Source organism: Varanus komodoensis, unplaced genomic scaffold, assembly GCF_004798865.1.
Source record: "Varanus komodoensis strain SLA01 unplaced genomic scaffold, ASM479886v1 scaffold32, whole genome shotgun sequence".
In the NCBI taxonomy this organism is placed as follows: domain Eukaryota; kingdom Metazoa; phylum Chordata; class Lepidosauria; order Squamata; family Varanidae; genus Varanus; species Varanus komodoensis.
The window spans coordinates 19,223,930-19,238,837 of NW_025335798.1; the positions used below are offsets into that span (position 1 = coordinate 19,223,930).

At 39.1% G+C, this 14,908-nt stretch overlaps 1 protein-coding gene across 1 annotated transcript in view; it reads right to left on the reverse strand.

Moving 5' to 3' along the window:
• Positions 1 to 14,908, reverse strand: part of LRP1B (LDL receptor related protein 1B) — a 730,365-nt gene that overhangs the window by 55,880 nt on the left and 659,577 nt on the right. Inside the window, exons 80-83 of the mRNA XM_044438491.1 lie at positions 14,772 to 14,888; positions 13,704 to 13,877; positions 8,644 to 8,769; positions 7,081 to 7,245 (exon numbers count right to left, since the gene is read on the reverse strand). Of these exons, the coding sequence (XP_044294426.1) occupies positions 7,081 to 7,245; positions 8,644 to 8,769; positions 13,704 to 13,877; positions 14,772 to 14,888 (582 nt within the window). The remainder of the gene's footprint in view (positions 1 to 7,080; positions 7,246 to 8,643; positions 8,770 to 13,703; positions 13,878 to 14,771; positions 14,889 to 14,908) is intronic.

Sequence of the window (14,908 nt, forward strand, 5' to 3'; positions counted from 1 at the left end):
TAAAATGGACAGGAATGGGTGAATTTAATTCAGATGACCATCAGGTAAACTACTGCGGGCAAGAATCCCTCAGAAGAAATGGAGTAGCCTTCATAGTCAATAAAAGAGTAGGAAAAGCAGTACTGGGACACAATCTCCAAAATGACAGAATGATCTCAGTTCGAATCCAAGGAAAACCATTCAACATCACAGTAGTCCAAGACTATGCCCCAACCACTGGTGCTGAAGAGGCTGAAGTTGACCAGTTCTATGAAGGCCTACAACACCTTCTAGAATTAACACCAAAAAATGATGTTCTTATCATCATGGGGGATTGGAATGCTAAAGGAGGAAGCCAAAGATAACTGGAATAACAGGCAAGTTTGGCCTTGGAGTACAAAATGAAGCAGGGCACAGGCTGGTAGAATTTTGTCAAGAGAATACGATGGTCATAGCAAACACTCTCTTCCAACAACCCAAGAGACGACTCTACAAATGGACATCACCAGATGGTCAACACAGAAATCAGATTGACTATGTGCTCTGCAGCCAAAGATGGAGAAGCTCTATACAGTCAGTAAAAACTAGACCAGGAGCCGACTGTGGCTCAGATCATGAGCTTCTGGTTGCACAATTTAGGCTTAAATTGAAGAAAGTAGGGAAAAGCACTAGGCCACTCAGGTATGACCTAAATCATATCCCTGATGAATATACTGTAGAGGTGACAAATAGATTTAAGGAATTAGATCTGATAGACAGAGTGCCTGAAGAACTATGGACAGAGGTTTGCAATATTGTACAAGAGGTAGCAACTAAAGCCATCCCAAAGAAAAAGAAATGCAAGAAAGCAAAATGGCTGTCTGAGGAAGCTTTACAAATAGCTGAGGAAAGAAGGGAAGAGAAAGGCAAGGGAGAAAGCGAAAGATACACCCAATTGAATGCAGAATTCCAGAGAATAGCAAGAAGAGATAAGAATGCCTTCTTAAATGAAAAGTGCAAAGACATAGAAGAAAATAGAATAGGGAGGGCCCGAGATCTCTTCAAGAAAATTGGAGATATGAAGGGAACATTTCATGCAAAGATGGGCATGACAAAGGACCAAAATGGCAGGGACCTAACAGAGGCAGAAGAGATTAAGAAGAGGTGGCAGAATTACACAGAAGAACTGTACAAAAAAAGCTTAACGTCCCTGATAACCACGATGGGGTGGTCACTGACCTTGAGCCAGACATCCTGGAATGTGAAGTCAAATGGGCCTGAGGAAGTCTGAGCAACAAGAAAGCTAGTGGAGGTGACAGTATTCCAGCTGAGCTATTCAAAATCTTAAAAGATGATGCAGTAAAAGTGCTACACTCAATCTGCCAGCAAATTTGGAAAACTCAGCAGTGGCCACAGGATTGGAAAAGGTCAGTTTACATTCCCATCCCAAAGAAGGGCAATGCCAAAGAATGTTCAAACTACTGCACCATTGTACTCATTTCACATGCAAGCAAAGTTATGCTCAAAATCCTACAAGCTAGGCTCCAGCAGTATGTGGACCGGGAACTACCAGAAGTACAGGCAGGATTTCGAAGAGGGAGAGGAAGTAGAGATCAAATTGCCAACATACGCTGCATCATGGAGAAAGCTAGGGAGTTCCAGAAAAACATCTACTTCTGCTTCATTGACTATGCTAAAGCCTTTGATTGTGTGGATCACAACAAATTGTGGCAAGTTCTTAAAGAGATGGGAGTACCTGACCATCTTATTTGTCTCTTGAGAAACCTATATGCGGGTCAAAAAGCAACAGTGAGAACTGGACATGGAACCACTGATTGGTTCAAAATTGAGAAAGGAGTTCGGCAAGGCTGTATACTGTAACCCTGCCTATTTAACTTATATGCAGAGCACATCATGAGAAAGGTGGGGCTAGATGGATCACCAGTTGGAATGAAGATTGCTGGGAGAAATATCAACAACCTCAGATATGCAGATGATACCACTCTCATGGCAGAAAGTGAAGAGGAACTGAAGAGCCTCTTGATGCAGGTGAAGGAGGAGAGTGCAAAAGTTGGCTTGAAACTGATCATTAAGAAAACTAAGATCATGGCATCTGGTCCTCTCCACTTCCTGGCAAATAGATGGGGAAGAAATGGAGGTACTGACAGATTTTATTTTCCTGGGTTCCAAGATCACCGCAGACGGGGACTGCAACCAAGAAATTAAAAGACGCTTGCTCCTGGGGAGGAAAGCTATGGCAAATCTAGACAGCATACTGAAAAGCAGAGACATCACCCTGCCAACAAAAGTGCATATAGTTAAGGCTATGGTTTTCCCAGTTGCAATGCATGGCTGTGAAAGCTGGACCATAACGAAGGCTGAGCAATGAAGGATTGAGGTCTTTGAATTGTGGTGCTGGAGGAGACTCCTGCGAGTCCCTTGGACTGCAAGGCAATCGAACCAGTCAGTCCTAGAGGAGATCAAGCCTGACTGCTCTTTAGAAGGCCAGATACTGAAGATGAAACTCAAATACTTTGGCCACTTAATGAGAAGGAAGGACTCCCTGGAGAAGAGCCTAATGCTGGGAACAATTGATGGCAAAAGAAGAAGGGGACGGCAGAGAATGAGGTGGCTAGTTGGAAGCAGCTGGTGTGAGTTTAAGTGGACTCCAGGGGATGGAGGAGGACAGGAAGGCGTGGAGGAATGTTGTCCATGGGGTCGCGATGGGGCGGACACGACAGCACGACTAACAACAACAACAAAGCTGAACTTCAGAGACCATCAAAATCATTTGGATGTAGCATGTTCCATTGTATTTTAATAAGACCTAAATTAAATAATTCAGGGCAGCATCCAACATCGTTCATCTGCAAATAACACTAGCAGAGGTCCCCTTAATCTTTCTGTTGGATTCTGCTGTTACACCTAATTCCAACTTAGTTCCTACTAGAGTAACACAGCTTCATAATGCCCATAGTCTGTATTTAACCCACTGTTTCCAAACTGTTCCTTTCAACTCAAATATGAAACTAAGAAGTTTGCACCATTTCTCCTGTACAAAATAAACTATTTTTTTCTGTAATGGCATAAAAGAACAAAACAACTTGTCATTAAAACAAGATTACATATACAAGTTTTGAGGACTCTTTGGTGGTGGTGCATGTGGCAAAAAATAACATCTGCTTATTGTAGTTAATGACATAACTGGCCCGATGGGAGGATGAAACATAGCCATCCATCAGAATTTTGTATTCCTTTGAATGTCGCAACATGGTTCGCATTTCAAAAAACATACCAATGGATAATTAAATATATATGACAACAGAAAATACAATAAAATACATATTTTAAACACAAAGTGAGGGAAAATTAAAAATGAGAATTCTCTTGATCATGAAGAGGTTGCTGCTAGTTTATGAACTGCAAAGAGGAAATGAGAAAAAGTTCAATGAATTCTTTCAGTCTTTTGTGTTTCTAGGAAACATGCTTCTCAAGTTTTTATTATTCATTATATAAAGTAAGAAGAAATGAAAAGAGATGTAAAGCTTTCATTTCATCATAAATCTGGATATTTTTGCCAGTCCAATTTTTTCTCAGAAATGATGCAAGGAAACATGAGATTTTGTAAAATTCTAAGAGTTACTTGCTGAAGCAATAATTTCAGAAATTATATATCACTATATCTATGATTATATATCTATAATGATTATATATTCATTTGTGTGTATTGATTATTTATGCTTATAAATAATCTTGATATATAATTTACAACTGAAATATGGAAAAAGTAGTCAGTTAGGATGCTACCCATGCAGCTGCCCACAACCCTCTAGACTCGGCGGATTACAGGCATCCAACAGAAAGTGGGAGAGTACAGAGGCAAGAATGGCTTCCATATTTCTCCTTTCCTGGGAGAGACATGGGCGGCCTATGTCTTTCAGCCCTGCTTGCTGGAACACTGCTGGAATTGCTTATGTCTACTCATAACCTTGCATGGGATACAAGGGCAAGAGAGACAGCTCCAAGGCTCAGTCCCAGCCCCTAATTTAGGACACATTTCCAAGGTCAGAGCTGGGGCTCCAACTTATCCTATGGCCATCTAGACAATGTCTTTCTGTGATAGGATTGCACCCTTCCAGATGAATGAGGATGAAATGGCCTTGATGCATATCCTCCAGGAATATATATTTTTAAATTTCTGATGTTTCTTAAGGTATAATATTTATTTAAGGTATGATATATATTAATATATATTAAGAATTCAATAGTGATAATAACAACATTATATTGTGAACACTAATTCTTGGAAGAATAAAACCAAGTGTATTTTCCATAAATCTTGCTGCTGTTCTTAATTATTGCTTTAAAATACTTATTAGTTTAGTTTGTGCGTAAACAGTCAGTGTTATAGCTGAAGTTTTAATTATGTTTCTCGGATGAATGCTTTTAATTAACTGTTATTTTCTTTGTTCAGTTAATATAGATCAATACAACTGTCATAGTTTTCTAAATTTTAATTAAAGCTGCCCCAAAAATCTACTTGCACAAGGTCCAGAATTTGCAAAAAGGCTTTAACTTCAAGAAAATAAATCTATGAATTGCCAACAGGCATTATTTAACAAATTAATGTTCCTGTCCTGATAACAAGAATCTACGGCTTATAATTCCAAACAATTTAAAGCCTACCACAAAATGAATAATTACTTAAAATCTACCTAAAGCTCAATCCAGTGGGATTACATACATTCCATGCAGGATGGGAGGACTGTTGGAAAGATCTCTTCCTTCTTTCTCCTCCAAGCCTGCAAATCATCTAGTAAAAATAATATTTAGCTGACCTGCAGGTAAGAAATGGAGAGGAACTTCAGATGGGGTGGAAAGGAGCCTGGCACGCTACCAGGATGCATCATATCCTTATGGACCAAGAATCCTCTCCTCTCTGTGTCCTGGAATGCCTTTCTGTGCCTTCTCTGTAGGTTATCTTGCAAAACCTCGTTTAAGCAACTAACACAGTTCCTTTCATCCTGATTGTAAATGGGAGGTAGAACCAAGGATGGATCCTTAGCTCTGAGATCAAAGCTATCTTCCAACCAAAGAATCCGAAGAATCCTATGGCTCCTTACATGCTGTCCATTGCTCTGCCCATTGGCTATTTATGTTAGTAAAAGTAGTAGCAGTAGTAGCAGTAATACACTGCCCAGATATCTTCAGCTATTGAGTTTTGTTATTACGGCTATTATTAACAGCAGTGGCAGTGGTAGCAACAGTAGTATTCCAAATCATTTGTCTAGTGATGCATGATTCAAAAGCACAGTAGCATTTGTACACCTTTTCCTTCTCCCTGCTAAGAGCATGACTGAAGGGAAAGGAATGTCTTAGGGCATTTTTTTCCCCTGAAAGGCAAACACTTCTGCACAGGTAAGCTGCTGAACATGAAAGTTAAGAATGTAACAGCTGCTATGCTGGATCAGATAAACGGTCTATTTAGTTGAATATTCTGTTCATACTGTGACCAACCAACTGACAGTAGGAAAACCATAAATATGACATAATAGAAATAGCATCCTTCTGCTTGTGTTTCCGATCTTGTTGTAGGGAATTCCATAGTTTGCCTCTGTACTGTGTTAAGAGTTGTCTGTCTTGAATCTCTCCATGCAACAATCCCTAGTTATAATATTATGAGAGACAGAAAAGAGCAATGTCTCTCTATCCACTTTCTACATTCCATAGATCATTTAGTGCTTCTCGTTTAGTGCATTTAGTGCAATCTTTTCTCTCTAGATTTGCCTTTTTTTCCTAAGCCAGATGTTGTAACCATTCCCCACAGAGGAGTTGCTCCAGTCCTTTGATCATTTTGGGCAACAAATTTCTGTGCTCTTCCAACTCTATAATATGACTATAATTGTACAAAGAGTTCTAAGTGTTATTACACAATAGACTTATATGAAGTCACACACATTTTTTTGTTCTGTTCCTAATAAATCTCAGCAAGTTGCATTTTTCACAGCATTGGGCCAAGATTGTCACTGAGATGTCTACCACAATTTTAAGATGTCTTTCCTGGTCAGCCACCACTAGCATAAATCACCACAGTATATGTGATGCTGAGACTTTCCCCCGCCCCTACTCACCACACACACATACATCACTTTATATTTGTTTACACTAGACCACATTTGCCTTTTCTCAGTTTGGAGAGATTATTTTGGAGCTCTTCATAACCCTTTGTACTTTTAACAAGAAATAATAATCAAACTTGGCTCCCTCACTGTTCATCCTTACTTCCATATCATCCTGCGCTTTCTTACTGTAACCAACCACAGGAAAGGGGATCTGATCCAGATATGAGGACATTATTTTTATTTCTGTATCCACTAATTTGATTCATTTGAAACACAGTGCTGGAGGAGAACTTTGCAAACACTCCAGACTGATAGAAAGATGAACTAGTAGGTCCTAGTTCAAATCAAGCCAGAGCTTTTCTAGAAGCAAAAATGATGAAACTGAGGCTGTCATTCTCTGGACACATGATAAGCAGGCAAAATGCCCCAGAGAAGACTATCATGGTAGGGAGAGATGAAGGCAGAAGAAGAAAGGGAAGACCATGTATAAGATGGATTGCCTCCATTAGGGAAGCCACGGACTTGAATTCAGTAAAGCCGAGCAAGGCTGTCATGGACTGGACATCTTGAAGGGCTTTCGTTCATGGCATCACAATAACTTGGGGATGACTTGATGGCACATAACAACAAACCTCCTGTCAATTTATCAGGATTGTATTATTTATTCTGCATAAAAGAAGCTTCTGTATTTGTACATTTGATGGCACTATTGACAACATGCACCTGAAAGTAAATATATGTCACAAAAGTTTCAATGCTTCATGGTTTTTCTTTAAACTATAAACTAAAAATATTCATTACTTGATTATGACAACAGTAAAGATAATAGAAACAGAGTGAGTCAGAAGGGGCCTCCCAGGCCATCCAGTCTGACCCCTGGCTCCAGCTGGCTCTGCTCACGACATGCCCAATAATGTAACTATAAATTAGCATATTTCTCAGCTAATTTCTCAGGAATTTTAGCATTTACTTTTCATTGAAGGATGATTTAAATGCTTACCAAGAACAGAAGCTGCACAAGTTCCTCCATTCTGACAGTAATTCTCACAGTGATTAGTTTCACATCTTTCCCCAGAGTAACTTGGCCAACAGTAACATCTTGGATCCCCCTTTTCATTTATCACACATCTTCCTCCATTTTCACAAGTCAGCTTGCATGTTTCATCTGTACTTAAAGCATAAACATATATCACATTTGTTAATTGTTAATCTGGGAATTGAAAAAAATACAAATCAAGAAATAATCTACACCCAGGGTTAGCACAAAACAGCAGTAACGCACACTGCTAGTGCACAGAGTAACATGCAGTTCCATAATGATGGGGGACAAGGGCAGCTATATTCCTATATATCTGGTTGAGAGATTATATTCTCAGAAGAAGCCTTTTGTGTAGCTGGTCTAGCTGATTCATTTACTGCTGTTTTGTCAGGATGATGTAATAAAAATAGTAGATGCGTGTGAACCACGTAAGAGATTTTAGGATGATAAGCAGTATATTTTAAAAATGGCAGGGAGAAAAACGGAAGCTTTGTTGAATTTTTAAAAAATGTTTGATCTTGCTATAATTCCAATTTTCATTTTCTGTAGCAAACCTCACATTCCATATAGAGATAAGTGTGCTGAATAGAAAACAAGATTTCTCAATAGGTATTGACAATCTGTAGCATCGTGTTCGTGTACAAGATGCTGTATGACTATGCTGTTTCACAGAATGGGGGAAAATGGGCCATAAATCAATCTCCACGCTCAATACAGAATCCAGTCAGCCTTTTTACAAACAATGATTATTCTTTTGTCATCACTTAGAATGAGGAATGCTGTACACTTACAGTACATTAGGATGCCAACCAAACTGTGAGCTAACCTTTTAAGGAGTCTTACAAAACCTATGTAATTGTGACTAGATCCCTTAACTGTTCTTAAGACTGGTATCACTACCAAGCAAAACAGTAAAGATTTTGCATACCCTAGCTTCCTATTTTTGTCAGACTTCAACCTTAGCAATATATATGTTCACAAGAAGGGAACATACATGCTTTGTTCTTAATTATTCCAAGGCTGAAAGGATTGTGCTGGGACAAAGACATCATGTCTCCCCCTTGAGTATGTAAAACAAGCTAGTGTGTAGTTTGTGATTGGTTGTTGTTTGTAAAGACTACAATTCTTCCCATATATGATTATCATGATCATTCAGAAGCATGGGGAATTGGTGGGAAGGACCTCCAAGTATCAGCATGCAACTTTTAAGCAGACTGTGAGGTTTTAATACATGAGGCTGTTAATCCACTGCACTTATTTCTCTTGTATTGCCAAACTGAAATTTTAACATGAATGAAGAGCATTTCTTTCCCTAGTTTTCAACTACATAGTATCTTGGCAACACTGTGATTTAGCAGAATTTGGGGGGGGGGGGGACCGAGAAAGAAATCATTGTATTTCACTTTTACAGATGACACTGAACAATGAGGATCCTAATATAGAATTTTTCAAATGAACCAATTAGAAGCCATAAAGTCATAATTTCATTTATCTTGTCTTTCTTGAGCAAATTATAATACCCACCTAAAATGCTCAAATCATTACATGTTCCATTAAATAATGATTTTCCTTCTGGACAAACACAAGCTGCACCTGAAGGGTTGAGTAAACATAGGAACTCACAGGTGAACTCCAAACAAGGATTGAGTGCTGGTTAGAAAGAAGAAAAAAATCAGAAAGTAAAAAAATTGATTATAAAGAATCAAATAAAGAATAAACACCACAGCAAAGACCTTTAATCTGTTAGGATTTATGCATTCAGCAAATTTCAGTGGACGAAATTAATTTGTATTTGCCTCCTGACAGAAAGCTCTTTGATCCAGCAATTTCCCCCGTTTCTTTTGCAGCCCCTGCACCACCTGTTCAAAAGGATTCCCATTACCTCAAGTAGATTTCATGCTTATATAATTTAGAATATATTTAATTTCAAAAACTATTCACAAGTGAATATTTTCTACAGGAATATTCTGTTTTTTTAAATTAATAGCTGTCATCAATTGTCAATATTACTATTCCTCTAAAAAGCTGTGATATAGATTTTTTTTAAACTTTAAACAGAATCCTGTTAACATTAAAGCAACAGAGTCTTGTGGCAGCTTAAATATAAAGATTTATAACATGAATTTGTGGGCACAATCCACTTTTTCAGGTGCATAAAGTACCATCCTTAGCTCTCAGGGATGCAGACACACATGGTGGGTTGTTAGGAAAGGAAAATACTGAGGGCAGGAATCACAATATTAAAAAAGTGGGTATACACTAAGCTTGGTCTTTAGACTGGTTTGTTTCAGTTGCAGAGGTTCAAAGATGGGTTGGTATATAATTACTGATCATACTGGGAAAATGACTTTTGATTGTACTTTACATGTTAATTAGCTAACCAATTTAGAACTGCAAGGATGTCTGTGTTATATCCTAACTGTTTTGTCAATTGCCAGTGTAAGGAATTATCAATGGTTGTGCTTTCTGCATTTCAGTTCCTTCTAATTCTTCCCCCTATTGCCCAACTATATACCTGTCAACTGAGGATAACACTTCATTAAGGGAACTGTGTGTCATCTATTTGTTGTTCTTGCTGCAACTGCCTAACATGGCTAACTTGCTGGAAATAGTGAAAGTTTAGAACTTTGAAGTCTTATTATTTTTAGCAAGAGACTTTAAAGAACATGATGGGCAGAACTTTCCTAGGTAAGTTTGGGAAGGGTAAAGTCAGGAAAATCTGCCACCTCTTCCACTGTACATTTTGGAGCATTACATGCATTAGTGAAAGCAGTTCTCCACCTAAGGAGCACTTCATAAGCATAATGAAGGCTGGTAGAAGACCACCTACCAGGTGGCGTAGAATTGTACTGTAATGGTATCAATGAGATTTAGTAATGTTTAACTTTGTTTGTTTTTACTTAAATTTATTTTTCCAGGAGAAGCCTGCAGGGTTTTTTTTTAATTAGCACCCAGGGCTTTTTTTGTCATAGAATGCACCGGAACGGCATTCCGGCACCTTTTTTTCAACGGATTTTACGAAGTGATTTTGAACCACGTAGCAGATCAGCAGCAAACATCATTAACATAGTGCCTGCAGGCTGCTATTGTGTCTGCTATCTGATAGTGAGAGATAGCTGCCTGGGACTGGTGTGTGTGCTTACTGCCGGCGGCAACATGAGTTCCGGCACCCCCCCCCTTTTTTTTTTTTTTACAAAAAAAGCACTGTTAGCACCCATTGTGTAAATATAACAATTTTTTAGGCAGCTAGATCAAGAGCTGTAAGTAGTATTTGGCAGCTATTCTTGTGGTCTGGATCCTTTTCAGTCTGGCTTCAGACCTGGGTACAGTACTGAATCTGCCTTGGTCGCCCTGTTCGATGACCTGTGCAGGGAGGAGGACAGGGGGAGTGCATCTCTGTTGGTTCTTCTGGACCTCTCGGCGGCTTTCGATACCATCGACCATGGTATCCTTCTGGATAGGCTAGCGGGACTGGGGGTTGGAGGCACTGCTTTGCAGTGGTTCCGCTCCTATCTCAACGGTCGATTCCAGAAGGTAGTGCTGGGGGACTATGTCTCTGCGCCATGGCAGCTATGCCATGGAGTAACACAGGGCTCCATTCTATCCCCTCTGCTATTTAACATCTATATGAAACTGCTGGGAGAGGTTATCAGGAGGCGTGGGCTGCGGAATCATCAATATGCTGATGATACCCAGCTCTACCTCTCGTTTTCCACTAATCCAGGTGAGGCAATGGCTGTGCTGAACCAGTGCTTGGCCGAGGTAATGGAATGGATGAGGGCCAATAAACTGAAACTCAATCCAGACAAGACGGAGGTCCTGTTGGTTGGCGGATCGGGCTTCGGAGAGGGTGCATTTGACCTGGCCCTGAATGGTGCAACACTCCCTCTTAGGGACAAGGTCCGCAGCTTAGTACTCCTCAACCCGGAGCTTTCTTTGGAAGCTCAGGTGACAGCGGTGGCGAGGAGTGCCTTCCTTCAGCTTCGGCTGATTAATCAGCTGCGCCCCTACCTGGAGTACGACTGCCTGGTGACGGTGACACACACGCTGGTGACTCTTATTTATTTATTTATTTATTTATTTATTTATTTATTAAAACATTCCCGCCTAGACTTCTGTAACGCGCTTTACATGGGGCTTCCCCTGAAGACGGTCCGAACACTTCAATTGGTGCAAAATAGAGCTGCCAGGTTGCTGACAGGGACGGGGCGTTATGCTCACATGACTCCAGTCCTCCGTCAGCTTCACTGTCTTCCCATTGAAGCCCGGGCCCAATTCAAGGTGTTGGTTATGACCTATAAAGCCCTAAACAGCCTGGGTCCTGGCTACCTGAACGAGCGCTTACGTCCGTATATGCCCAACCGCCCCTTGAGATCTGCGGGAGAGTCCCTTCTCCGGGAACCCTCCATGAAAGAAATTAGGAGAGTAAGTACTCGGAGGAGGGCTTTCTCTGCGGTGGCACCCAACCTATGGAATTCACTCCCCAAAGAGGTCCGCCTGGCACCGTCGTTACTGGTTTTTCGGCGCCAGGTAAAGACCTTTTTATTTAAACATCATTTTAATTGTTAAAATATATGATCTGGCCAGGGCAACTTCTTCTTCCTTCTCTTTTCTCCTCCTATATTCTTTATTTACTTATTATATACTGTTAATTTTAATTTTATATTATTGTATCTCAGTGTATTTTTTGTATTTTTGTATTTAGTGGTAATTTATTATGTTCTATTGTATTTCAATGTATCTTATTGTGTTGTAAGCCACCCCGAGGCTTCGGCAAGGGGCGGCATAGAAATGTAATAATAATAATAATAATAATGAACCTGTTGCATACATTGGAACCCCATAAGCAAAAATCAGATTATATGCTTCAAACCACTTGAATCCCCAGATGCCGAGGCATGTGGTGATGGCATATAAAAGTTTTAAATAAATAAATGAATAAATAAGTCATGGAAGAATTATTATTTATGCCAATCCCAGGGCCGACATAAATGTGTGTGAGAGGAGGAGGGCTTTGAGTTCTGTGGTTCCAAGATTTTCCACAGTGAATTTTCTTTTATTTCTCTCAAAGTCATGGAGGTAAGTGAAGTGGAACATTTTATGGAAGGGCGGGGAAGTCTGAGACTGGATTTCTTTAGAAGTTGTGTGTCTCTCTCCATCCTTGGAAAGATATGCTTTTTCCTGCCTGTGGGATATTTCCTATGAGCAAGCAATTTAAAGCAATTTCCTGTTTTAATGCAAAAGTTTGGCTAGGCAGCAAAGCTCATGTTGGGAAGCTAAAAATGGATAGGAAGAAGACTAATGCGGGTTCTTGCAAGAGGAAAACAGTAAGATATAAATATAAGAGGAAGAATCAGAGCAAGACTAAGAATGGCACCAGTGCTGTTGCAGAGTGTAGGACTGGGACTGGAGAGATTCAGCAATGAAGTTCAGAAATTTTGAACCATTCACTGATTTTCAGTCTAATCTGCCTCACAGGTTGTATGGAGAAGAGGATCCTGTGTGCTACCTTGGCTCCTTGGAGGAAATGATGAGATAGCTTTGTCAACAAACAAATAAGCAAGCTTTTATTTCTTCTGCTTGCAGTGATAAAGAGTTACAAATGCTGTGTGCACATGGAGGTATGTATGAAGTAATTTTTAAAGTGAAGAGATTTCTTCTAGTCTTTTGTGATAGAGTAGAATTCAAGAGTATATAAAGGCTGTAGTCATTTAAGGTATTTTGGTGGTTTTCCTTAGAAATGACTGTGGCATCAATTCAAAATTCAGATTATTTTAATAGTATTATTTTTCCAACATAAGCTGACAATTGAGTTGTAAGTATATTATTATTATTATTATTATTATTATTATTATTATTATTATTATTATATTTCTATACCACCCATAGCCGAAGCTCTCTGGGTGGTTCACAACATTGAAGTCCCCCATCCAGATTCCAACCAGGCCTGACCCTGCTTAGCTTCCAAGATGAGGCGTGATAACGGACTAGAACGGGTAAAGCTATAGCACAGTGAATTATTTAGAAACTGTAAAGATGTAAAGGTGTGTAACCAACTCCAGGCTGAATATTCAAATGCTATAAGAATATCTCAAACCAGACAAAATGGATTAGGACCTTGATTATGGCAACTTGATGATTATTTTTCCTTAAATGTTACTCCATTTACTGAATGGGAAGAACAATCTATTTTGTCAATGCATACATCATGTATGTCCGTGACCAAGGATTACCTACAGTGGCAGCTTTTCCCACCGGTGCCCTCTAGATATGTTGGAGTTTAATCTCCTGCGAAGTAATTCAAAATGGTGTGAACTGTCCTCCGAAGCATGTAGGGGACACTGAGATGGGGAAGGGCGACATAGCACATAATGGAGCTACTTCATCTTCCTTCCGGTCACAACACACCTGACCATTACATCCAGTGAGAGAGACCTCTGCACATTCCAAATGTAGAGCCAGTGCCTTACACTTTCCCAAGGCTCACTCATGTTGGATACAAGGGTATGGAAGGGATAAACTATTTGCATATTTATTCTATTTGCTATCTTGAGCCTTAAAACGTTTTATTAGTATATACTCACTGTATGTCTGTTTGTAGCGATGTGATATCAAGGCACTTTTTGTCTTATCAGTCTCTAAATTCAGATATTCTACAGAACCATGGCCAAATTTTTGTACTCTAAATGCACCATTTTTAGGTCCTGCCCCATATATATAATTCTCAAAAATATCAATTCTGTGAGGATGGAGTAACCCTTGAATAAGAAAGAAAGAAAGAAAGAAAGAAAGAAAGAAAGAAAGAAAGAAAGAAAGAGAAAGGTACATGTTAAGTTACATGCTTCCATATTGCATTTCGGTATCAACACATAAAATGCTACAAGCAACTTAGAAATTGTATTTTTGGATTTTAATAATATCTAAATTATTGAAGGGTTGGAATTACAAAACTAAAAGCTAGATGGAAGATACTACATGAGATCTCTGCTAGGCAATCATAGTCTTTCCATCCATCTGCTGCATCATTCCAATAGAATGTGGGAAGTACAGCAGGCAACCAACGCCGGTGCACTATTTAAAGACAAGACATTATACAGAGTTTACAAGATACCATATTTTAGGGTTCTTTACACTCTGGGCAAGAAAGAAGAGAAGCAGCAGCAACACATTTGTATTTTCCTTTTTTAAAGGACAGGGATTCATTTTTATTTTTTAATGTGGGCACTCACCAGCAGATTGTACATTGTATAACAGGAAAGTTCAAGGATTGTTTTCTAATTGTTTCAAAGACGCACAGAAGTATAGGAAAATGCAGAAGAATATTTTGTTGACTTTGCAAGTCTTGCACTAAGAGAGAATTGGTTATGGTATTTATTTAAAAATCTGTATTTCAAGCAAACATACTGTGGAATTTTGTATCAAATTATGCATGTTTGCATGTTGTAAAACCAGATTTACTGCTTGCAAATTAAGGAAAAAATTACTTGGTTTTATATTTTGCTGCTGTTATAGACAATTAACCACTCTAAAAAGATAGCTAGTTTTAACATACCCAATACTTTAAAACACTTTAACGCAATGATGCCCATGTTGATATCTAGGAATTTATAATCTGTGAGTCTACAGTTAGATAGGTAAAAAAATACACATACCTTGTTTACTACTCACACATATGACCAAATCAGAGCCATCAAAAAGAACACTGCCAATTACTGATAACTCAAAATCAGCCCAGAACAAGCGCTGACTAAAGTAATCAACAACAAGACCTGCAAAATAAACAGTAAAC